The sequence below is a fragment of the Ochotona princeps genome, chromosome 1 (genome assembly GCF_030435755.1).
Source record: "Ochotona princeps isolate mOchPri1 chromosome 1, mOchPri1.hap1, whole genome shotgun sequence".
In the NCBI taxonomy this organism is placed as follows: domain Eukaryota; kingdom Metazoa; phylum Chordata; class Mammalia; order Lagomorpha; family Ochotonidae; genus Ochotona; species Ochotona princeps.
In genome coordinates this window covers 112,879,464-112,904,992 of record NC_080832.1, presented here as the reverse complement: position 1 = coordinate 112,904,992, position 25,529 = coordinate 112,879,464, and the positions used below count along the sequence as shown (strand labels likewise).

At 46.3% G+C, this 25,529-nt stretch overlaps 1 protein-coding gene across 1 annotated transcript in view; it reads right to left on the bottom strand.

Moving 5' to 3' along the window:
* Positions 1–25,529, bottom strand: part of NUDT3 (nudix hydrolase 3) — a 91,204-nt gene that overhangs the window by 33,795 nt on the left and 31,880 nt on the right. Inside the window, exon 2 of the mRNA XM_004590286.2 lies at positions 10,762–10,872. Coding sequence (XP_004590343.1) covers positions 10,762–10,872 — 111 coding nt within the window. The remainder of the gene's footprint in view (positions 1–10,761; positions 10,873–25,529) is intronic.

The window sequence follows — 25,529 nt, the reverse complement described above, 5'->3', positions numbered from 1 at the left end:
AATGTTTTGATTCCTCCATTTTGTTCAGGGGAATCCCCAAAGAAACTTTGAGGTATTCCCAGTCCAGGCTCCTACATTCACTACTAGTAAGCACAGTGCCCGCCACAGTCCATCACTCCGATCAGCTGGTGGTTGTAACCCCTGGGTTGGATCTATTCTGAGCCCCGACCTCCATTGGAACCGATGAGTATTGCAGCTCTCCCCGGCTCTGCCCATCACACTCTCGTCCCTCACCTAAACCAGTGGGAGGTGTGCTGATCGGGTGTTTCATTCCCTACTGGCACAGGCCATTTCACCTTGGCATTTTGTGTTTTGTACTGTTTTTATCGCAACCAAACCTGGCCAGGCCCCCACACAGTTCCAGTGCTCGGATTTGCCAGTGGATGACGTGAACTGACTCAGCCTGGTCTGCCCCCAACCCGAGCCAAATGTATGCCAGTGGGTCACATTCCAAAGCCTCTTCTAGGTTGTTTACCTCCATACTTCCTGTGTTTATTTGTAGGGTCAGTGTCCTGTCAGAGGAACTGTTCAGATTCCTCCATCAGACCCCTTCCTGGTGTCAGGCTTCACGCATACCAGCAGGTCCTTCGGCCAGCTCCGCTCTTCAATCCATTCTGGCTCCTGCTGTTGAGAGTTTCAGCCCAGCTACGGCTCGTCCATACCCACGTACATCTCATACAAGGCTCAGTTGGGGTTGAGGCCTAGCCGAGCCTGTCCCACATCTATCCTGGTCCTCCGGAGCACCAAACTGTTTTGCGGTCTAACCTGGCATGGTGCGTCAGGTCCGAATCGATATTTGTGCCAAGGGATTACAACTGTGACACGACCAGAACTCAGCCCCCTTCCAGTTCCTGCGCCCCTTAGTGGTAAGCTCCACCCAGCCAAGGCCTCCCCCAAGCTCCCCAACCAGGCCTGTTCCCAACCAGTGTTAAGTATGCCAGAGGTTGCTCTGGGTCAGCCCAGCGTGCCCCATAGACTGTCATGCCTCCTGCATAGACTCCACCGACCCTTCTAAACCATCCATTGGGGTCAGAGTTTTCACGGGGATTGGTCCACACATACCTGACACATTCTAGCCCCGAGTATGGTTCTCGAATGCCAGACAATGTCATAGTCTTGCCTTCTGTGACCCCTCTGCTGATCCCTCATCCTATCAGGTAATGGGGTATCCTGCTGGACAAGCCCGGAATTTTGCCTTTTGAATGAACTGGTGTTGGCAATCTGCACTATAAAGTGACTACAGGTTCTTCAGAGGAAGATTTACTACCATTGAGAATCTTAAGGACTAATACACATTCTCAGAGAACTGTGGGTTCAGCATGGAGCGACTCATGTAGCATATCAAAGAAACCAAATTCCAGAATTTCCTGGCCGGGCGGCCAGCAGGTGCTCAGGCCTCCGCCCGGATCCTCCTAGCTCCTCCCCCACTCCAGCCGCATGGCGCTCCGCTTCTCAGAGTCCTGGGACAACCCTCCCACACTCAACTTCTGGATTTTAAAAGCTCCCATTGGGGCCAACATTGTGGTTTAGCAGGTAAAGCTGTCACCTGGGCGCCCATCTGGGCAGCAGTTCGTGTCCTTACTGTTCCACTCTCGGCTCCCTGCCAATATCCTGGGAAACATACCAGAAGATAATGTCCCAAGTGTTTAGGCCCTGCCAGTATGTGGGAGATCCAGATGAAGCTTCTGGCTTTGGCCTAGCTTGTTTCTGGTTGTGGCTATCACCTGAGGAATGAACCAGGGAAACAGCGAATGGAAGATTCCTTACTCTCTCTGCCAGCCAATGAAGTGTCAGGTTTGGTCACTGAACATACCAGTAGATGAACCTGTCTGGTCTGTTCTGCCTCATGCCCATCTCTCAAAAGAACCAATGGGTACTGTGGATCAGCCAGCTCACCCTGGCACATGCTTAGTCTTCACAAAACCAGTGGGTGCCACAACCTAGTCAGAGCAACTCTTAAAAGAACTCTTAATAGAGAAAGTACATGATACAGAACCAAAATGAGAAAATACAGATTTAAAAAAGAAAGTTATTATGGCATTTCCTATGTTCTTATCTGAAAATATGGACAGGACCAAGAAGATTTACCAGAGGTTCTTGACAGACAGTCAAAAGACTGATTAGTTTGGGCCACAGATCACTGAGAACAGCACTGAACTCTTTAGGTAGGCAATTTTAACGATACCATATTAAAGTCTCTAGACCTTGTTAAATCATTTTCAATGGAGGTGAATGAAGCAACACATTCTGTGAAATGTTAATTTTATCTATGACAGTGTACTTAAAAAAGCTTGAGAATAAATCTGGTGTTGTAGCCTACTGGGTTGAGCTGCCACCTGCAACACCGGTGCTGGTTCTCAGTAGCTCCACTTCTGATTCAACTCCCTGTTAATGCCCTCGGAAAAGTAGTGGAAGATGTCCCAAGTGTCTGTCTCTGTCACCAAAGTGGGAGATTTGGAAGAAGCTCCTGGCTCCTGGCTTTGTTCTGGCCAAGTCTCAGCCACTGTGGTCATCCAGCCATCTGGGGAGGGAACCAGAAGATGAAAGCCCTCTGTCTCTGTCTCTCCTTTTTTGTAACTCTTTCAAATAAGTAAGTAGATCCTACAAAGCAAGCAAACAAACAAAAAAACAAAACATAAAGCTTGAGGAAGGACAGCAAGGTGTAGTAGAGTCCAAGAAGGCATTAGTTCCCCGAAAATACTTCCAAGGTGGTGAAGCTAGATGGCTAAGAACAGGGGCTGGAAGCCAGAAGCAGCAGAGAAGTGTGACATCAGGAACCCATGCAACAAGTCACACAGAAGTACACATCTTTTTTATTTTATTTATTTTTTAAAGCCAGACTTGTAGGCTTACCATCGGACTTTTACTTATTTATTTATTTTTATTGGAAAGGTAGATTTACAGAGAAGGGACAAACAGAGACAAAGGTCACCATCCTCTGGTTCACTTTCCAAATGGCCACAATCCAAGCATGCAGCCTCTTTTGGATCCCTCACATGTGTGCAGAGCCCCAGGACTTGGGCCATCCCCCACTGCTTTCCTAGGAAGCTAGAAGGAAAGTGGAGCAGCCGGGACACAAACCAGTACCTATTTGGAATGCAGGCGCTTGCAGGTAGAGGATTAACTATCACGTACCCCTTACCATCAAACTGTCTACAAATACTCTACGTACGTACTTCCCTGCCCCTTCTATGTCTCAGATGTTCTGTATCTTTGTCCTTTTGGTTTGGTTGAGATGATGATGCGTAAAAGAAACTAAACGGGAACAGAGGAACAGGGTACAGAACAGTTTCAGACCAGCTTCCCTGGTTTTCCTTATCAGCCAAGTGTTTTATCTTCCTCACTGAATTAGGAAGAAAGAAACAGTTCTGAGGGCAGCACAAAGAGGTGTTTTTCTTTTTATTCCAGAGAATGTCACATGGCCGGCTCACACAACCTTGGCTGCCCTGAGCTAGCAATATACTGTGACCAAGGCCCAGACAGGGAAAGCCTGGACCCTTTAGACCTAAGGAGGGCAGGAGTATCACTAAAACAACAGGCCAATTTGTAAAAGCGAATATTTTAACCCTTTCTTTCAATGCTACAGGTTCATTTGTTTCTGAAATCAAGCAGTATGCTGGAACTTTGAGGCTGAGTTTAACAAAGCGTTGAGCACATGGAGTTTAATGAAAGTTAGGTCTGACAATGCCACAAGAAACTACTTAATGCTGATCAGACATTTTTGCTACTACAAAATAAAAATACACATCAAATGCAGAAAACTTGACAGCCAATAAGCTAATGCAAACCAATCACAACAACAATTTTGGTAGACATCCTCTCAGGGAACATAGCATTAGGAGTGTAAGTGTTGAAACTAAATGTCCTGGATTCTAATGTTACCTTGTGTACACCAGGTTGGGCAAGGTCAGTTTGGGCAAATCACTCTCACTGAAGTTTAGTTTTCTTCGTACCTGTGAAGTGTATCTCACAGGGTTCTGGAAGAGTCAATGAGGCAAAATGCTGAATAGCCTGGCACCTGGATTCAAGTAGTTTTATCTGTTCTTCTTTCCACATAGGAAGACATGTATTTCTTCCTCACCAAATGGTTTCACTTCATAAATATTCAATTTTTGCTGTGATGACTTAGGAATGTAAGGCAAGTGTTTTCCTGTGTGAGTAAATATTACTTCATTACATATACAGGACACTCAGTAAAGCTGGAGCAAGATGTACTGCAACTGGGCTGCTGTGCTTTTACAACATTTGGCACTGCCACCCAGGGCATAAATCAAAGTCTAAGATGTCAGCAAATGACGCAAAGGTAACACACACTTCCTTAAAATGCCCAGAAGCTGATGACGCAGCTGCCCAAGGAGCCCCACTACATGAAGCTGTAACTACTCAAAATCAACCAACCAACCAGGTCCTCCTTTAGGATGGCTGAATAGGATACATACAGAGTCAACAGACAGGTAAGTGGTGCACAAGAGATAAATTTAGAAAAACATTACTTCTTTGGTTTTTCAACTAATTTCACGCCTCTTAAACCATTTGTGTTTTTGATTAATTGAATACATATTCCTAAGTAGGATTTTGGTTAAATGATTAAGATGTTCACATATCAAAGTGCCTAATGTGCGGCTGGGCTCTGCTTCTGATTCCAACTCCCTGCCATGGTACACCCTGGGATCTCAATTACTTGTGCCCCTGCCACCAACAGGAGACCAGGATTGAGTTCCTCCCAGAGGAACCCAGGAAGTCCTCCACAACGGGAGACAGAGGGTGAGAGACTGGAATGTGACCAGGCTCTCTGAGCTAATGTGTATCTTCAGTCTTTGACCCCCCATGAGACCCACTTGGGTACGTGACGGAGCTCCCAACTTGTACAGCCTGGCTAAGCAGATGCTATGACACTGTCCTGCTCTTTCTCATTAACTGGTGATCTGAGAATGTCTAGTACTGACAACCCAAAAGGCCCATATCAACTACGTTTGTTCTTATTTTAAAATTTTTAATTTTTATTTTTATTTCAAAGAGCTACAGAGAAGAGAAACAAAGAGATCTTCTAATCCATTGTTTCTCTTTGAGATGTAAATACCCTAAGAACAAAAGCTAAGGGTCTTTTCTAATTTACCTTTGTATCCCCAACAAGTGGTGCAGTGCCTGGTGCAGGAGGATGACCAGACAATATTCAGTCAGCATTCAGTCCACAGTTAGCCTCTGATCTGGATTTGCCCTAGTGTCCTTCTCCCAGGGGCTCCAGTGTGTCTGATTTAAGCCACTGATACACAGCTATCTCATGGAGCACTCAACACCTTTCTTTGGAGGGGATGGCCTGCAAGTGCGTCTCCACTCATTTGCAGGTTAACACTAACAAGCAGCAGAGTTGGTAGGACTAAAGCGGTAACCACTCACAAGAATCTAGACTAATCAAGATTCTTATTGCAGATATCAGAATCCAATCTGATTAAGAGAGCTTTATTAAGGGATAAAAAGAGCTTACAGAATCTTTGGGAGAGCTGATGACTGCAGGCCAAGGCTCTAGGACAACTCCCAAGCACTGTACTGCTGGGCTGCAAAGGAGTGGGTTTCTCTGGGATGGATCAGGATGCTGCCAGATAAAAGCACTCAGCCAAACCAGAAAGTTGACACCACAGTTGCTAATTCCAGAACCGTATCTCCTCCTGTGAAAGTACGTGCCAAAGCAGACAGGGCTGTGGCCCGCAGAACATGCCTTGCATCTCTGCTTGGAACCCTTGGTGACAGTTTTGTAGGAGGCTTTAGACCAAGCCAACCTAAATCTCGCCAAGGAGACATTGCAGAGAGCATTACAGGAGTCTGCAAAAAGTCTGTGTAGTTCCCTAGTCTCTGCATATCAGAAAAGGGACTGGAATTGACATGAAAAGCGCCAATATAGAGTTCCCTCCAAAGAGCATTTTTTTTCCGTAGTTCTGTCAGGAGGAATTCTCGCAACACTGACCTATCAGAATCATATACTCTTATGCAGGTGTATTTGGGAAATCAGCCAGGATTCCCAATAGAATCAAATTCTGACACAGACACCTAGGCCTCAGCTGGGGCCTGAGAGTTTCCACTGGTAACAAGCTCCTGGCTGACTCCGAGCAGCCAGAACAGGCAACACGGCTCTGCACTGCTTTTGCAAATACAGCTTTATTAGAACACATCCTTCCATGTGTTCAAAATTGTATTTTATCTGTTCATCCTTTTACATTATAAAATAAACATTGGTATATCCCAATATAAGTACACTGTTAACAAAATAAGCTGCAAAGATCTTATGTTCCAGTGGCTATGCATTTTTAAGGGTTTATTTTTATTTTAAAGGTAGAGTTACAGAAAGAGAAAGAAAGGGGTGAGGTGGGAATGAACAGAAAGAGAGAGCAAGCTCTTTCTTCTGCTGATTCACTCCTCACATGGCTGCAATGGCCAGAGCTGGGTCGGTCTGAAGCCAGGAGTCAGGAGCCAGGAACTGTGGCACTAGCCTAGGTATGACTTACTTTTTAAAAAAAATAACAAATTTATTTATTCACTTGAAAGGTAGAAATGACAGAGAGGGAAAGAGAAAAGAGATATTCCACAAACTGGTTTACTCCTCAAATTCCTGCGCAACAGCTTAGGACAGTCCAGGTCAAAGTCAAGAGCTGAGACCTCCATGCAAGTCTGCACTGTGGGTGACAGGAATCCAACCCGCTGCCTCTCAGGTCAATCAGCAGGAAGCTGGAACAGAAGCAAAGTGGTGGGATTTGAACTAGATTTGAACCTTTGATAGAGGATGTGGGAATTCTTACCAGCAGCTTAAATCTACTGCATCACCACAATGTCTACCTCTCGCCATACCTTTTATTTTTAAAGATTTATTTCATGGGCCCGGCGGCGTGGCCTAGCGGCTAAAGTCCTCACCTTGAACGCGCCCGGGATCCCATATGGATGCCAGTTCTAATCCCAGCAGCTCCACTTACCATCAAACTCCCTGCTTGTGGCCTGGGAAAGCAGTCGAGGATGGCCCAAAGCTTTGGGACCCTGCACCCGCGTGGGAGACCTGGAAGAGGTTCCTGGTTCCCGGCATCAGATTGGTGCACACTGGCCCGTTGCGGCTCACTTGGGGAGTGAAACATCGGATGGAAGATCTTCCTCTCTGTCTCTCCTCCTCTCTGTATATCTAACTTTCCAATAATAATAAAATCTTTAAAAAAAAAAAAAAGATTTGTTTTATTTGAGAGTCACACAGACAGAAGGAGAGACAGATTTCCATCTGCTGGTTCACTCCCAAAATGGCCAGAATTGGGCTAATCTGAAGCTAGGAGTCACGAGCTTCTTCTGGGACTCCCACGTGGGTGTGGGTGTTGGGGCCCACACACCAGGCCCATCTTCTGCTGCTTTCCCATGTGCATTAGCAGGAAGCTGAATCAGAAACAGAGCAGCCATGTGGGATGCCAGCACCACAGGTAGAGGCCTAATCTGATAATGCCATGGTTCCAGGTCCCCCTCTCGGTATAGTTTCAAATTACTTTTAAGTCAAGTCAGGAGAAAAAAAAACCTTGTAAAAGCCAAATACTGGGGGATAAAGGCTTTACTGCTTAAACATGGAACTATTTCCAGAACTGTAAGTTAGGCTTAGTCTTAAGAAGCAACTCTGGAACCCCATCACAGACTATTGAAGCACACTGCAGGACAGTTTGTTTTCCCAAATAAAGAAAGGCTCAGGAGGCCAAGCTGCTTCCTGCTTGAGGAGCACATGAAGACAGAGCCATGGGAGCCATCTGAACCCCAAGAGATCAGCCAGAGAACACAGCCAACTTGCCTGGACAGACAGAAGATAGACAGCGCCTAGACTGGGCTAGCCAACCTGGAACTTTTTGTTATTTAACAGAATACAATACTAGGTCTATTATCAACTTAAGCTGCACAGATTCTTCCTGAATGTGATATGTAACTTAGCGAGGATATTCAGATTCATGTTTCCATTTGTATCATACACTCCATCCCTCTACTCCCATGAAGAAGTAAATTGCAAGGTATTCAAGTGAAGGATCAAAGTGAAAGTATTCTGAAGTTATTTTCTCAAGAGGTTGTGTAATTACTGACAAAATCAGAAATGAGGATGCCCAAGTCACTGTCCTTACTGACTTTTTTCTTGTTAATTGTTTTTGTTTTTTTTTGTTGGAAGGTAGATTTACAGAGAGGAGGATACAGAGAAAGATTTTCCATCCACTGCTTCACTCCCCAAAGGGCCACAGTGGCCAGAGCTAAACTGATCCGAAGCCAGGAGCCAGAAGCTTCCTCCAAGTATTCCACACGAGTGCAGGGTCCCAAGGCTTTGGGCCATTTTCTACTGCTTTCCTAGGCCACAGGCAAGGAGCTGGAAGGGAATTGGAGCAGTCAGGGACATAAGCTGGCACCCACATAGGTTGCCAGCGTGTGCAACGCAAGGATTTAGCACAGAGCCATCACCACACCAGGCCCTGTTCTTATTCTCTTAACCCCTCGTGACTCCACATGGTTCTGCCTAAGTTAGCCACCTCACGTCACTGTAGCAACCTCCTCTTACATCTGTCTACAGGTATCTATCATTTTCTATACTTGAATAATTTCTAAATTACTACTACTTCAGTATCTTCAGTTCTTCAGTGTTCCAGACAGAAGTATGGATTATTACTTATTGTTGACCTGTGTACCAAGCAAAGAAGAAAGGACTTTAAATGGCAGAACTTTGCAGCAATCAGCCATCTAGTTTTGAGTATCAGATTCATGATGAAGTACGCTGGTATAAGCCTTCAGGAGTTCAGTATCAGCAAAGAATGCACTGGTATCCCAAGCGTAAGAATAATCCGAGACTCCAGCAAAAGTCGGGTCCAAGTGAATTTACATTTTCTTCAAGTGCTCTAAAGAATCAATCTTATGGGCCCGGTGGCGTGGCCTAGCGGCTAAAGTCCTCGCCTTGAACACCCCGGGATCCCATATGGGCGCCGGTTCTAATCCCGGCTGCTCCACTTCCCATCCAGCTCCCTGCTTGTGGCCTGGGAAAGCAGTCGAGGACAGCCCAAGGATTTGGGACACTACACCCGCGTGGGAGACCTGGAAGACCTGGAAGAGGTTCCAGGCTCCTGGCTTCGGATTGGCACACATTGGCCCGTTGCGGGTCACTTGGGGAGTGAATCATCGGACGGAAGATCTTCCTCTCTGTCTCTCCCCCTCTCTGTATATCTGACTTTGTAATAAAAATAAATCTTAAAAAAAAAAAAAAAGAATCAATCTTACATCCCCTCAAAAACAAGAAAAAAGGTTTAAAAAACACTACTGGGGTCAGTGTTGTGGCACAGTGAACTGGGCTGCTACCTGCAAAGTCAGAATCCTATATGGGTGCTGATTTGAATCTTGGGGAACTTTACTTCTGACAGAGGTTCCTGCTAAGGAGCCTAGGAGAGCAGTAAAGATGCCTGAAATATCTGGGCACCTGCTACCCATGTAAGAGACCCAGACAAAGCTCCTGGCTCCTGGATTCAGCTTTGGCTGGCAATGGAATTGCAGACATTTGTGGAATGAGCAGCAGATGAAAGATCTCTATCTCTCATTTGCAACTGTCTTTCAAATAAATAAATGTTAAAAACAAAACAAAGACAAGAACGTGGCCAGGTCAAGTAAACAGGTCAATAAAACTTACACCCCTGAATTTTAAGTCCTAGCAGGACCCAGCACAATGGTTCAATGGCTAAATCCTCACCTTTCAGGCACCAGGATCCCATGTGGGTGCTGGTTCATGTACCAGCTATTCCACCTCCTATTCAGCTCCCTGCTTGTGGCCTAGGAAAGCAGTGGAGGATGGTTCAAAGCCTTGGGACCCTACACCAGTGTGTGTGAGATCCAAAAGAAATTCCAGACTCCTGGCTTTGGACTGGCTCAGCTCTGGCCACTGCAGCCATTTGGGGAGTGAATCAGCAGATGGAAGATCTTTCTCTGTCTCTCCTTCTCTGTTAATCTGATCTGGCTTTCCAATAAAAAATAAATAATTTTTGTTTAAAAAAAAAGTATAAATCTTAAATGATACCACCTGAGTAGATGATAATGTTGCTTTCAAATAAGGCTGGGGAGAAACATAATCCCTTCCTCCTGGTGTGAACTGCAATCTGTTTTTTCAGCTTCCCTCAAACTGTATGTTTTTGAAGCCAGGGAACTAAGGTCTACAATTTCACTATTTCAGTTTATTCAGGGTTACTGAGTTGGGCATGTGCTGGACATGTGTGACTACATGAAAAATGAGACACTGTTACTATGGCCTCTCAAGCTGCACCACTCACAGCTTCTGGCTCACGGACTCACTGCTTCACCACCACGGCACTACTGATGCCCAGGAAGCCTACACCTGGGGCCTCCTGCTCTTCCTCCTTACCCAAAGGTTAATGAGAACAAGCCATTCATACAAACGCAGCCTGCTGCTCCTTCTTAGCACTGACGAACTTCCATTTTTAATCTTCTGCCACAGGTAAAGAGGCAATGTGGGAAAAATCAATGGGAAGTCACAAACGATTGTCTGTAACCTGTTATGATTGCTATGTAATCTGTTACTATTAGGAGCGCTCTGACCGCATACAGGACCTAATAAACATTACCACGCCATGGCTCAATCACCCGAGTCACAAAAGCACACACAAACATCAAGTCCAGCTTTCCTGCGATCGTAAGTGTGCTCACTCAGTCAATGGCAATAAACTAAAACCTTACACAGGAAGGACAGGTTCAGGAACACCTCCCCGGTCATACCTCCTCACAGACTTCCCGGGTTGCTGCCACACTTGGCTCCTCCTCAGGCTCCATGCCTCCTCCAGGGACAATCCATCGGTCTGGATGGCGACTACTGCTCACAAGCAGCACCTGAAGATACAGAGGTCATATGGGGGTTAAAAATAATTTGAAAAGATCCATTCATACAAATTCAGTCTAAGCCACAGTGTAAGCAATACAAGCATCAAAATAACTTAAGCTCATTTCTGAGTATACCTCTCCACACTGCTTCTTGTAAGTGGCATCCATTTTGATTGAAAAAGTAGACACACTGCTAGTAGAAGCAGAAGCAGTGGCCATCACCCTCTCTGCTAGTTGTCTATCTCTTCCATCCTTTCCTGCTCAGAAGTTATTAGAACACACACTTTACAAAGTGGCAAAAAATCAAAGCTTACCATGATGGGCCTGAAAAGAACTATCCTACAGAGATGCCTCATACTCAATTAGACATCTGGCCTAACCCAAATCAGTGCCAATAAATGCTTGACAAACAAATCAAAACAATGGACCCCTGAGTGAATGAACAAACCACTACTTTTAAAAAGGAATGCAGGGCCTGGCGTGGTAGCCTAGTGGCTAAAAGTCCTTGCCTTGAACGCGCTGAGATCCCATATGGGCATCGGTTTTAATCCTGGCAGCCCAACTTCCCATCCAGCTCCCTGCTTGTGGCCTGGGAGAGCAGTCAGGCATGGCCCAAAGCCTTGGGACCCTGCACCCACGTGGGAGACCTGGAAGAGCTCCTGACTTCGATATGACTCAGCTCTGGCTGTTGCGGCCACTTGGGGAGTGAACCATCAGACGGAAAATCTTCCTCTGTCTCTCCTCCTCTCTGTATATATGGCTTCCCAATAGAAACAAGTAAAACTAAAAAAAAAAAGTGGGGGGATGTAGGGGTGTGTACTGTGCTACTTGCGACACTGGCACCCTACCAGAGCACCAGCTCAAATCCTGGTTGTTGTTTCCAATCCAACTTCCTGCTAATGTACCTGGGAAGGTAGCTGATGATGGTCCACATGTTTGAGCCTCTGCCACGCATATGGGAAACTTGGATGGATATTCAGGCTTTTGGCTTCAGTCTGGTCTAGGAAAGGTCATTATGGCCACTTAAGGAGTGAACCAGCAGTTGGTTCTCCCTCTCTCTCTCTTTCAAATAAATATTAAAAAGAAAGAAAGGAAAAACAAAACTGGAATGTAGAAAGCACTTAGCAGGGTACAGGAGATCAACAGGCTAATTCTCCTCCTGCAGTGCTGGCAGACCATGTAGGTACCAGTTCTAATCCTGGCTGCTCTTCTTCTATTCAGGTCCCCACTTATGGATTTGAAAAGCAGTGCAGAATGGCCACTGCCTTGGGACCCTGTACCACATGGGAGATCCAGAAAGAAGTTCCTGGCTCCTGCCTTCAAATTTGCTCAGATTCAGCTGCTACAGCCATTTAGGGAGTGAATCAGCAGAGAGAAGATCTCTCCATCTCTCCCTTCTGCAAATCCATGTTTCTAATAAAAATGAATAAATAAGTAATTGTAAATCAATACATTGTCACAGAGCCAAGCAATAGTAACCTCAGCTGCTAATAATTCCTTTTCAAAAAGATTTATTTTTATTGGAGAAGCAGATCAGATTTATAAAGAGAAGGAGAAACAGAGAGAAAGATCTTCCACCTGCTGGTTCACTCCCCAAATGGATGCTACAGCCAGAGTTGAGCCGATCCAACGCCAGCAGCCAAGAGCTTCTTCCGGATCTCTCATGTGGGTGCAGGGTCCCAAGGCTTTGGACCATCCTCTACTGCTTTCGTAGGCCACAAGCAGGGAGCTGGAAGGGAAGCAGGGCAACTGGATACAAACCTGCACCCATATAGGATCCTGGCAGATGCCAGGCAAAGATTTAGTCACTAGGCTACTGCTCCAGGTCCAGCTATCATTCTTAAAGGTGAGTCCCATCTTTATCTCTGTCTCTTCTTCTTTCTATAAATCTGTCTTCCCAACAAAGATGAAGAAATCTTTAAATGACAAAAAAAAGAGACCCTGGGTATGGACACCATTCTGGCCAATAACTGCCTCTGCACAGTCCAAGAGGAGGAGGTGATGGGAAGGAGTGGGGCTTTCACTCCACGACCTTGTGGACAGACTAAATATTTCAAAACAAGCATTATAGACTTGCTTAACTGTCCAAGAGAAAGCCAAGCAATATTTCCTAGGAAATTTCTGAAAGTCAAATGGAGTACATGAAATATTTAGAATGTTCTTCTCCACGGGTTATTAAAACAAAGCCACAGCCAGAGCATTCCTGACACCAATACACTGCATCATTGTCCCACATGTCTCAGAACTATAGGAGTACACAGCCAAACGTGTACCCAGTAACAAAGAACAAATGATGTCCTCCAAAATAGTTTCATAGAGAAGGCACTGGCTATAAATTCAAAAGCAAGCACTATATTCCCAAAGCAGTATCACTGTGTTAATCATATTTCAATTTAAGATGACCAAGGGCTTTTAAAATGCTCTCTAATGTTTATTTTTCATCTACTTAAAAGGCAGAGTAAGAGAGAGACAGAGAGAGAATGGATCTTCCATCTGCTCACAACAGATATGGCTGGACTGAGCCAACCGAGGACTACATCCCTACTGCCAAGGAGACCACGGGGAAATGGATTGCCTTCGGAGACCAAGAACTCTGAGGTCACCCACCCCCAATTGGATCTACCACATGGGATGGAAGAAGCCCAAATCCTGCCTTGCAGGATCCAAGGTCATTAGAACAACAACCAGGATCCCTGAGCGGTCCGCAGAAACAGAAGAACAGTAAACTTCCTTCAGGACTAGGGAGAGGAGCTTTCTCTGGTCCTTGTCTGCTTCCAATTTTGGGTCCCCACCCCCTCTCGTAATAACCATCAGGAGCGCTCCAGAAACCCCTCAAAACAAACAAACAAACAAAACTAGAATAGATAGAACAATAAGGAAAGCTTAGAAACAGACAGGAAACGGTCAGCGGGGATGCACTTATAATTCACTGGGTGGGACACAAAGATTAGTTACTCCTCACTGGGGTATGGAAGATTTCTCTGCACACCCCTCCTAAACATGCTCACCTAAACTGTTGACATATATCCTGTTAGAATTATAGAGTTAGACCACCTGAAAAACAGCCAGGTTCAGAGAAAACGTGCTTCAATACTATAAACTGCTAAATACTAAAATTAAAATAGGCATGAGACAGCTGAATAGCAATCTAAGCCATTTTAAGGTGTATAGAACACGGTTGAATATAAACCAAAATTGAAATGTCTATGAAGAAGTCACAGGTTGTGGTTGAGAACCTGCATTTTCCTATTAACATATTGGTTAATCAATACCATGTCAATTAATGCCACAATATTGTAAATGGTTGGAAATATTATGTTGGGGCTTTTAATTGACTGGGATGATACTCTGCCGGCTCTACCTTCAGACCAGAGATGGTCTCACCAAGAAACCATTGAACTTATCAGGACAATAAGATGCTGGTCTTTATGCTTGGTAAATACCTCCAATAAAAGAACGTCAACTGAATTTGAACTATGGAAATGCAACAAGGTGGAGCAATCTGCCGTCGGGGGAGGGTGTGGGGAGGGGCAGGGGGAATCCCAGTGCATAAAAAATGTATCACATAATGCCATGTAATTAATTTTAAAAAATGAAATGCAATAAAAATATGTTTAAAAAAAAAACAAACAGATATGGCTGGACTGAGCCAGGCTGACGCCAAAATCCAGAAACTCCACCTCGGTGTCCCCCATGGATGACAGACTCAGTACTTGAGCCATCAATCACCTGCTGCCTTCCAAAGTACACAGCAGTAGGAAGCTGGAACTGGCAGCGGAGCTAGGTCTTGAACCAGGCAGCCTCATCAGGTATGCAAGTACTCCAGATGGTACCAACCACAGTACTCTTTTAGATTGCAGGGGCAGGTTAAGGCCAGAAAAGGTCTTTCATAAGAAGTAATACTTTAGGGCTGGCATCACAGTGTAGTGTGCTCAACTTCTGCCTACAGTGTCAGCATTCTTTATGGGTGCTGGTTCAAGTCCCAGCTTCACTTCCAATCCAGTTTCCTGTTTATGGCCTGGGAAAGTAGTAGACAATGGCTCAATATCTTGGGTCCCTACATTTGCATGGGAGACCCAGAAGCAGCTCCCAGAACCCAGCTTTGGATTGACTCAGCTCTGGCCATTGATCTAGATATTTTCAGCATAAAGAAGTGCTACATGTTTGAAGAGATAAATGTTATTTACCCTAATGTATGCAGATACCAAAATGTCACTCACATAGTATCCCAGAAATTTATACAACTTCTACATTTTGGTTAAGATTTTTAGAAGTTAAAATATTTAAAATTCAAGTGGCTAGAGCAGAACTAGCATGGGAGAGAGTGGCAGGAGGGAGGCACATTACAGAGGTTACCCAGAGGAGAAGGGATCAGGACCAGGGTCTCAGCACAACTGAAAGACACCCCTGAGGGGCTCTGTATAAACACCCAGACACACCTTTAACTGTCAGACGGCCAGTGGAGCAAAGGTGGGGAAGGGAGACTCAGCAGCAGAGGAACAGATGGCAAGTGGAGATGGTGAGAAAGGATAACAAGCTAATTGTTGTCAGAGCAAGAATTCTGACACACATTGTGAGAAAAAGGGACGTTAAGGACTTCTTGAATTCTCTGGCCAAGGCAAATGCACAAAAGGGGGACACAACAGGAAGAGCCGGCTTGGAAGGGACTAGGAATTCAGTTTTACATGTGCTAAGCCTAAGGTGCCCACCCCACACTCTAGCAGAGCCCCTGGGCAGGCAGGCAGGGGGTGTAACTGCAGTTCAGGACCAGGTGGCCACATACAGGATGGGCCAGGAGAGATCACTGCAAGATGAGGACTGCAGCACTGGGCCTGAGCTCTGAGATTCTTTAATGTTTCAAAGGAGCCAGAGGAGTCTGAGAACAACCAATGAGAAAAAGAATCAACATGTGACCAGGGTTTACTAGAACCTAAATGACATGTTCCTACAGGAAGAAATGATCAACTGAATTAAAAGCAACCAACACATCAAGTAAGATGGGAACTGACAATGAATCTGTAAACACTAGCTATCATTTATATAACGAAATGAGTGTAGAAGGTCTGATGTATTGCATCAGTAGCTAAATCCTCACCTTGCATGCACCACAGGATCCCATATGGGTGCTGGTTCACGTTCCAGTTACTCCACTTCCCATCCAGCTCCCTGCTTGTGGCCCTAAAGCCTTGGGACCCTGCATCCATATGTGAGACCCAGAAGAGGCTCCTGGCTCCTGGCTCTTGATTAGCTCAGCTCTGGCTGTTGTGGCCACTTGGATAGTGAACTAGCAGACAAAAAGTCTTTCTTTTTGCCTCTCCTTCTCTCTGTAAATCTGCCTTTCCAACAAAAAAGAAAGGAAGGAAAGAAAGAAGGGAAGAAGGGAGGAAGGGAGGAAGGGAGGAAGGGAGGAAGGGAGGAAGGGAGGAAGGGAGGAAGGGAGGAAGGGAGGAAGGGAGGAAGGAAGGAAGGAAGGAAGGAAGGAAGGAAGGAAGGAAGGAAGGAAGGAAGGGGCAAGCATAGAAACTGCCATGCTAAGACAGGCATATCTGAAACTGAATACTGAGGTTCTGCAATACAGAGGAGTAAATGCTACCATCAGTTAAATGCTACGCTGACTTCCCACACACCCTCCCCAACACAAGCTATTACTCAACTTTCTGACATATTGCAATCTGGAAGGTGAAATACAGAATCTTGTTTTAGCTTCAATTCCTACTTAAGAGCTAGAGCATCCTTTACATATTTAAGAGCCAGTACTCTTAAAAGAAAAGATTTATTTATTATTGGAAGGCAGATCTACAGGTAGACACACACAGAGAATCTTTCATCTGCTAGTTCACTATACCAAATGGCCTCAAAGGCCAGAGCTGAGCCAATCTGAAGCCAGGAGCTTCTTCTGGGTCTTCCACATGAGTCCAGGGTCCCAAGGCTTTGGGCCATCCAGGCCACAAGCAGGGAGCTGGATGAGAAGTGGGGCAGACAGGACTAGAACCAGCATGCATATATGATGCTGATACTGGCAGGTGGAGGGTTAGCCTATTCAGTCATTGCACCAGCCCCACCTTTGTCCATTTCTTAATAGGGTTACTTCTTACTAGTTTGGAAGAACCATTTAAATATTAAGTAAATTAGCCTGGTGATAATTCGTTGTTTTGGATTCCTGGTAACTTCTCCATTTTGATGAGATCAATATTATAATCTGTTATCTGTGTGATACATGTTTACTGGTCTCTAGTTCTGACTTAATTTGCCATTTCTCTGATCAACAATAAGGTCTCTTGGACATTTAAAAATGTCTTCTGGCCATTTGGACTTCCTCTTTCATCAAGGGCTTTGATCAAATCTTGAGCCCATTAACTGCTTGCTTTGTTGTCTTTTTCTGATTTGTAGGAATTCTTTATAGATTTTTGCTATATACTGAGGATATTTCCTTCCCAACCTTGAGAATTTGTTTTTCTATTCATTCTATGATACCTTTTGATGAAATGATGAAGACAAATGTTTTTCCTGGAGCAAGCATCTGGTGCCAGTTAGGACGCTGCTTAGACACCAGCACTCCATAATGGCGGCCTTGTTTTGAGTCATCAGCCGGTTCCCCTCCAGTCTCCTGTTGATGTACACCCAGGAACTGCAGCTGGAGTTCTGGGCTCCAGCTTCAGTCGAGCCCAGCCCCTACTGCTGCAGGCATTCAGGGAGGGAACTAGCAAATGAGCCAGTCAGTCAGTATTTTCAGCACTGTAAAGCTTTACTCACCGTCCCTCTGTTACTCTGCCTTTCAAACAAATAAACCTTTTGAATGAAAATTCACAAACTTATATTGCAACTAAAAAACAAAATAAGCCTGGAAAAGATCATAAGATGACAATAAACTACTTTATTGGTTTGGGGAGTTATGGCAAACTGAAAGGGTGAAAATCATTTATCTTGTAATTATGGATTTTTTGGGGTTTCTAAAAGTTTTTAAATTTTTTTCTATTAAAAAAAATCTTTTGACCTTTTAAATTTTTTTTTAAATAAAGTTTTTTTTTCAAGATTTATTTATTTTTATTACAAAGTCAGATATACAGAGAGGAGGAGAGACAGAGAGGAAGATCTTCCATCCAATGATTCACTCCCCAAGTGAGCTGCAACGGGCCAATGCGTGCCGATCCGAAGCCGGAAACCTGGAACCTCTTCCGGGTCTTCCACATGGGTGCAGGGTCCCAATGCCTTGGGCCGTCCTCGACTGCTTTCTCAGGCCACAAGCAGGGAGCTGGATGGGAAGTGGAGCAGCCGGGATTAGAACCGGCGCCCATATGGGATCCCGGGGCGTTCAAGGCGAGGACTTTAGCCGCTAGGCCACGCCGCCGGGCCCGACCTTTTAAATTTTTAACTACTCAAAAAGTGTCATGATTCTATTAAGCTTTCTGACTCTGCTTCTGCCTTCCATGTTTTCACGACAGACGACTTTCTGCTCCTCAGTAAGGAAAGCCCACTAATTCCTGTCACAGACACGTTTAGCACACATAGGCCCATGCTGACATGTTTTTCTGTCTTGGACAACCTCACAGTCAGCCTGGGCAAAGGCCACACACAGACTTCGGTGCCCTCACAATCTTCTTGGTGTAAAGGTAGACAACCCTGTTCCCGGGAGTTTGGGACAGTCTGGTTGTATTTGGAGGCTGTATTGTAGGAAAGCCAGCAAAGGTAGGTCAAGTGCTGAACTATCTTCAGTGTCTCTAAGCACTGTCCCAGGAGAGCTATATTTTTTAATTTTTGAGAGAGAAATAGAGTGAGCCCCCACCCACTGTTTCACTTTCCATACTGTTCCAACAGCCCAGTCAAAAGCTGGGAAAACAAGGCCATGGGGTGGCGGGAACCCTTTCCTTGTGTTCCCATTTCTGCCTCCCAAAGTCTGCATTAGCAGAAAGCTGGCATCAGGAGCTAAAGTCAAGAATCAAATCCCAGGGGCCCAGCGCAGTAGCCTAGCCACTAAAATCCTCACCTTGAACGCACGAGGATCCCGTATGGGCACTGGTTCTAATCCTGGCCGCCCCACTTTCAATCTAGCTCCTTGCTAGTGGCCTGGGAAAGTAGTTGAGGACAGCCCAAAGCCTTGGGACCCTGCACCTGCATGGGAGACCCGGAAGAAGCTCCAGACTCATGGCTTTGGATCGGCTCAGCTCCGGCCATTGCAGCCGCTTGGAGAGTAAATCAACAGATAGAAGATCTTTCTCTCTGCCTCGCCTCTCTGTATATCTAACTGTGCAACAAAAATAAATAAATCTTTTTTAAAAAAATCAAATCCTGGGGCCCAGGGGAGTGGTCTAGTGGTTAAAGATCTTGCCTTGCACACACTGGGATCCCATATGTATGTTGTTCTAACCTCAGTGGCCACACTTCTCATCTAGCTCTCTGCTTGTAGCCTGGGAAAGCATTCGAGGATGGGCCAAAGCCTTAGGACCCTGCACCCACATGGGAGACCCAGAAGAGGCTCCTGGCTTCAGACTGGCTCAGCTCCAGCCATTGCGGCTACTGAGGTGGGGGCAGGTGAATCAGTGTACAGACAATCTTCCTCTCTGTCTCCCCTCCTCTGTGTATATTTTACTTTCCAATAAAAGATAAATAAATCTTTAAAAAAATTAAAATAATAATTAAAAAAAAAGAATCAAATCCCGGTACTTACCCTAATGTGGGGTATTGGTATTGTTAGTATTGGCTAAATACTCATTCCTGTGCATGTTCTTTTTTCTAGCAGCACTTGCTGAAAATTTACAGAAGAAATTATACAATTTCTAGAATTCCTCTAACCTACTATAGAAGGGGCAGATGCTGGCTGTGGTGGTTAAACTGTTGCTTGGGACGCCCATATCCTGCATCTGAGGACCTGACATCTAATCCATCTTTCTGCTAATGCACATTTTGGGAGGTAGCAGGTGCTGATTACCTCTAGGTTCTGCACTAGCAAGAAGCTGTCATAAGCAGACAAAGACGGGTATCAAACTCACGAACTCCAATGTGGTGGGATGCGGGCATCCTAATTGGTACCTAACTGAGCCAGTACAGTGACATAGGCCTCCATCTGTGGCATACAGCAACTAACTTGAGTTCTGGCTGCTCCATCTCCAATTCAGTTCCCTGCTGTAAATGCCTGGGAAAGTAGTGGAGTGCTGGGCCCCTGCATCCAAGAACCAGATGAAGCTCCTGGCTTTAGACTGACTAAGCTCTGGACAATGGACCATTTGGAGACTGAGCTGGCAGAGGGAAGTTTTCTCTCTCTCTCTCTCTCTGATCTTTCTGTAATTTTGCCTTTCAAATACCTTTCAAATAAAAATAAACCTTTAAGAATATATACATTTAGGGTCCAGCATGGTAGCCTAGTGCCTGAGTTCCTAGCCTTCAACGCGCCAGGATCCCATATGGGCACTGATTCTCATCCCGGCAGCTCTACTTCCCATCCAGTTCCCTGCTTGTGGCCTAGGAAAGCAGTGGAGGATGGCCCAAAGCCTTGGGACCCTGCACCCACATTGCAGACCTGGAAGAGGCTACTGGCTCCGGATTGGCACAACTCTGGCCAATGTGGCCACTTGGGGAGTGAATCATTGGATGGAAGATCTTCCTCTCTGTCTCTTTCTCTCTCTGTATATCTTTCTAATAAAAGTTAAAAAAATATTTTATATACATATATGTATTTAAAAATACACGTATTTCTTTGAAAACAAATATTACAGACACAGGAGAGAGTGAGTCAGTTTTTCCAGCTGCTGGTTCACTCCCCAGATGGCTGCAACATCCAGGATTTTGTCAAGCTAAAGCCAGGAGCCAGGAGCTTTACCTGGGTCTCCCACGTGGGGGCAGGAGGCCAAGTACTTAGCCATCTTCCACTGCTTATCCCAGGCATATTACCAGGAAGATGGACTGGCAGTGGAACAGCAGGGACCTGAAACAGTGTTCCAATTTAGCAGGCTGGAATGACAAACAGCAGTCGAACCTGCTATACCACCATAACACCAACACATTTTTTTCTTTTATACATTGTCAGCTTCTTTCATTTTTATTAGATAGAGACAAAGAGAAGCAGAGGGAAATGAGAAGTGAGATCTTCTGTCTGGTGGTTTACTCCCCAAGTGTCCCCAACATCAGAGGCAGGCCTGGCCCAAGCTAAGAGCATCAATCCAATCTGGATCTCCCATGTGGATGTCAGGAACCCAAGCACTTGAGCCCTCACCTGCCGTCTCCCAGTGCACACGTGAGCAGGGGGCTGCTGATGGATAGAGGCAGAGCCAGGAGTCAAATTCAGGCACATCCTTACTAACATTGGTTATTTTCCATCCCAGTGGGTTCAAGTGTTAATATCAGCTTTAATAATGTCCATAAGAAAGGAATAGGCACTTGGCTTAGCAGTTAAGGAACCCATATCAGAGTGCCAGTTCAATACCCAGCTCCAGCTCCTGACTCCAGCTTCCAATGTCAACTCTGGGAAGGCTACAGTGATGGCTCAAGTAACTGGGCTTCTGACAACCCTATGGGAGACTGGACCGTGTATCTAAAAATAATACTAATTATGCTCTACCTACTAATTTCGGTCCTGGCCTAGTCTCACACCATGAGGTTATACGTGAACCACCAGGTAGAAGTCTGTCTTGATGTCTCCTCCCCACATCACTGCCAAAAGAATGTCTATTACAATTACCTAACTTCTGAAGGAAAGCAAAATGCCGTATCAATATATAGTTGTAAATTTTAAGCTTCTTTTGTCAAAGTATTTATCTTTTTTTTCTTTAGATTTATTTATTTTTATTACAAAGTCAGATTTACAGAGAGGAGGAAGGAAAGAGGGGAAGATCTTCCGTCCCATGATTCACTCCCCAAGTGACCTGCAACGGCCAGAGCTGCGCCAATCCGAAGCCAGGAACCAGGAACCTCTTTCAGGTCTTCTACGTGGGTGCAGGGTCCCAAAGCTTTGGGCCGTCCTCCACTGCTTTCCCAGGCCACAAGCAGGGAGCTGGATGGGAAGTGGAGCTGCTGGGATTAGAACCGGCGCCCATATGGGATCCCGGCGTGTTCAAGGTGATGACTTTAGCCGCTAGGCCACGCTGCCGGACCCAAAGTATTTATCTTTATTTGTGTGAAAGGTAGAGTTACAGTGATAGAAAGAATCTGAATATCAATCTTTCACCTGCAGGTTAATTCTCCAAATGGCCACAACAGCAAATGCTGGGCCAGGCAGAAGCCAGGTGCTCATCTGGGTCTCTTACTTGGGTGGCAGGAGTCAAAAACACTTGGTCTACCTTCTGTCTTCCCAGGTGCATTAGCAGAGAGCTGGAGCAGAAGGGGAACAGCCAGGGCTCAAATTGGTGCCCCTATGTGATGCCAGGGCCACCGGCAGCAGTTTAAACAGTTGAACCTATCATATTATAATGTTAGTTCCATCAATATTAAATTTCCATATTCTCTCTCCCTCTCTCCCATATAAACACACACACAGAGAATGCCCCAAAATCTAGATCTTTTCTGTCAGAGAGTGTTACGTATACTAGACATGAAGAGAACTCACAGACTGAGCAAAAACATTTGTAAAAGACACATCCAAAATACACAAAGAATGTTTAACATTCAACTGTAAGAAAACAATCTGATTTTTAAATATAGCAGATTCTGGGCCCTGCGCGGTAACCTAGTGGCTAAAGTCCTCACTCTGAACATGCCGGGATCCCGTATGGGCACCAGTTCTAATCCCAGCAGCCCTGCTTCCCATCCAGCTCCCTGCTTGTGGTTTGGGAAAGCAGTCAAGGACAGCCCAAAGCCTTGGAACCCTGCACCCATGTGGAAGATGTGGAAGAAGCTCCTTACTCCTGGCTCCAGATGGTGCAGCACTGGCTGTTGCGGTTACTTGGGGAGTGAATCCTCGGATGGAAGAGCTTCCTCTCCATATATCTGACTTTCCAATAAAAATAAATAAATCTTTTTTTTTAAAGATTTATTCATTTTGTTACAGCCAGATATACACAGAGGAGGAGAGACAGAGAGGAAGATCTTCCGTCTGATGATTCACTCCCCAAGTGAGCCACAACAGGCCGATGCGCGCCAGTCCGAAGCCGGGAACCAGGAACCTCTTCCAGGTCTCCCACGCGGGTAAAGGGTCCCAAAGCATTGGGCTGTCCTCAACTGCTTTCCCAGGCCACAAGCAGGGAGCTGGATGGGAAGTGGGTCTGCCGGGATTAGAACCGGCGCCCATATGGGATCCCGGGGCTTTCAAGGCGAGGACTTTAGCCGCTAGGCCACTCCGCCGGGCCCAATAAATCTTTTTTTTTTTTTTAAAGTAGCAGATTCTGCTACTTTCAGTAGCACATTTTTAAAAGTAGCAGGGCACTGAGTTGGGCTTCTGTTTAAGACACAGACATCCCCTGTCCTGCTGCTCTACTTTTGATCTAGCTCCCTGCTAATACTGTTCCAGGGAAAGCAGCAGAAGATACAGTGCTTAGGCTTCTGACTCATACAGGAGACCCAGATGGAGTTGTGGGCTCCAGGCTTTGGCCTGGCCCAGTTCTGACAATTAAGCCATTGAAGATCTTTGTCTCTCTCTGCTTTCCATATTCCCAAAAAAGTAAATAACGCTGGGGCTGGAGTTACAGCATAGCAACATAAAGCTTCTGCCTACCACACCTGCATGAGCACCTATTCGTGCCCCATCTTCTCCTCTTCCGAACCAGGCTCCGACTAATGATCTAGTGAATGACAGACCAAGCTGGGCTTTTACCACCCACGTGGGAGACCCAGAAGAAGCTCCTGGTTCCTGGATTCCTCCTAGCCCAGCCCTGGCTGCTGCAGCCATCTAGGGAGAGAATCAACAATGTGCAATCTCTCTCCTTTTTTCTGCAATTCTGCCTTTCAAATATTTTTTAAAAAGTAAAAACGAGGAGGGCTGCGGGAGAGGACGTCTAGCTCGGATCCTGAACCCAGTCCGCCATGTGCCCATGGCTCATGGCGGGCTGGGCCCGGACATGCCTGGGTGCGGCCTGCTTCCTTCTGGGGTGAGTACGCCGAGGGGGGAGGCCTCCGTGACTGGGCATGTCCGGGACCCACCCAACACCCTCATTGGGTGGTGGGTGAACGGGATTGGGGAGGGGCGCAACCTCGGGCCTGCAGGATTTAACTTCCGGCTGCCAGAGGCGAGCCGAGGGCTGCGGGAGAGGACGTCTAGCTCAGATCCCGAACCCAGTCCGCCATGTGCCCATGGCTCATGGCGGGCTGGGCCAGGGCGGCCAGCGTGCCATTTGGCGCCAGGCTGTGCCTACTGGCCGCCCGGCCGGGGAGCTCTGGGCTATTGGACATCTGAATCGCTGCTGAGATAGCTCTAGAGTGACCCCACTGTTTCTGGGATCTGAGTCAATCCTAAAGATTCCCAATGCCAGTAACTCTTCCTTTGAAGAACTTCCAATCCCTTAACAATGCTGAGCTTTGAACACCTATCAAGTAAAAGATAAGCTCCGGCTTGTGTAGCAGGCTGGCACCTAATGGTCCTCGGAGCAACCACGTGCAGGTGTGTGATTTACAGCTAGGAACGGTCCCAATCTGGGAAGCCACAGCTGGGATGAGGTTCCCACCAAGGGGTGTATGTGCTGGAATGGGGGCTGCGTTCTATCTAGGAAACAGTTGCAGTCACCCGAGGCACTAGTGTGGGCTGGGATTGGATGCACCAGGCCGGTTCAGATCCCAGCACCATCTGGTGTTATGGAGAAACAGGGTAGATGTGGGACTGACTAGGCTGGGTCTCAATCCCCTTCTGAGCCATGTGTGAGCTGTATGTGGGTATGGACGAGCCATGGCTGGGCTGAAACATCCAACAACAAGAGTCAGAATGGGGTGAAAGCCAGCCAGGAAAAGCCACTGTTCCTGCTAGGACAGGAGGTGAACTGAGTAGGGTTGGCTCAAGAACCCCCTGGCAAGCGCAAAATCTGGCATTGGGAGGGGTTCTGATGGAGGAGCCTGGGCAACTCCTCTGGCAGGACACAGTCCCTGCAGGTAAGCGCGAGAAGCATGATTGGAAACAGCCCAGAATAGGCCATGGAAAGTTTCCCACTGGCATGCATTCGGCATGGGTCAGGAGCAGGCCAGGCTGAATCAGTTCATGTCATCCTCTGGCAAATCCGATCACCAGAACAGAGTGTGGAATGGGCCGGGTTTGGTTGCGACAAAACCAGTACACATTATGGAACGCCAGGGCGTGGTTGCCTGTACTGGATATGAATGCAACACCCATCCAGCACACGTGAGATCCAGGAAGGGAGGGGCAGAGCTGGCGGGGGGGTTAAGGGGCTGGTCCCCTTGCTGGACAACCACTCCCACTGGAGAGTGTTGGCTGGGATAGAGACAGACACGACTAAGCAAGGCTACAACACCTGTGCGCTGCATGTGGACAAGATCAGGGCCACAGCATCAGCTGGCAGAAGCTGGCACTGGGGACTAATTCTGTCGAGTCAAATCACAGGACCACCTAAAGAGTGCATAAACCGGGACAGAGAGACCTGGGAGGGAAAAAGTGGGTTCCCCCTTCTTGGGTCACTATTCCCGTGGGAGGGCATGAAGACTAGGACGGGGGCTGGGATGGCTAGATAGAGAGGTACTCAACAATATCTGTGAGGGCTGGATGGTTGAGTCGATTAGATAGAACTAAGCTTTAATAC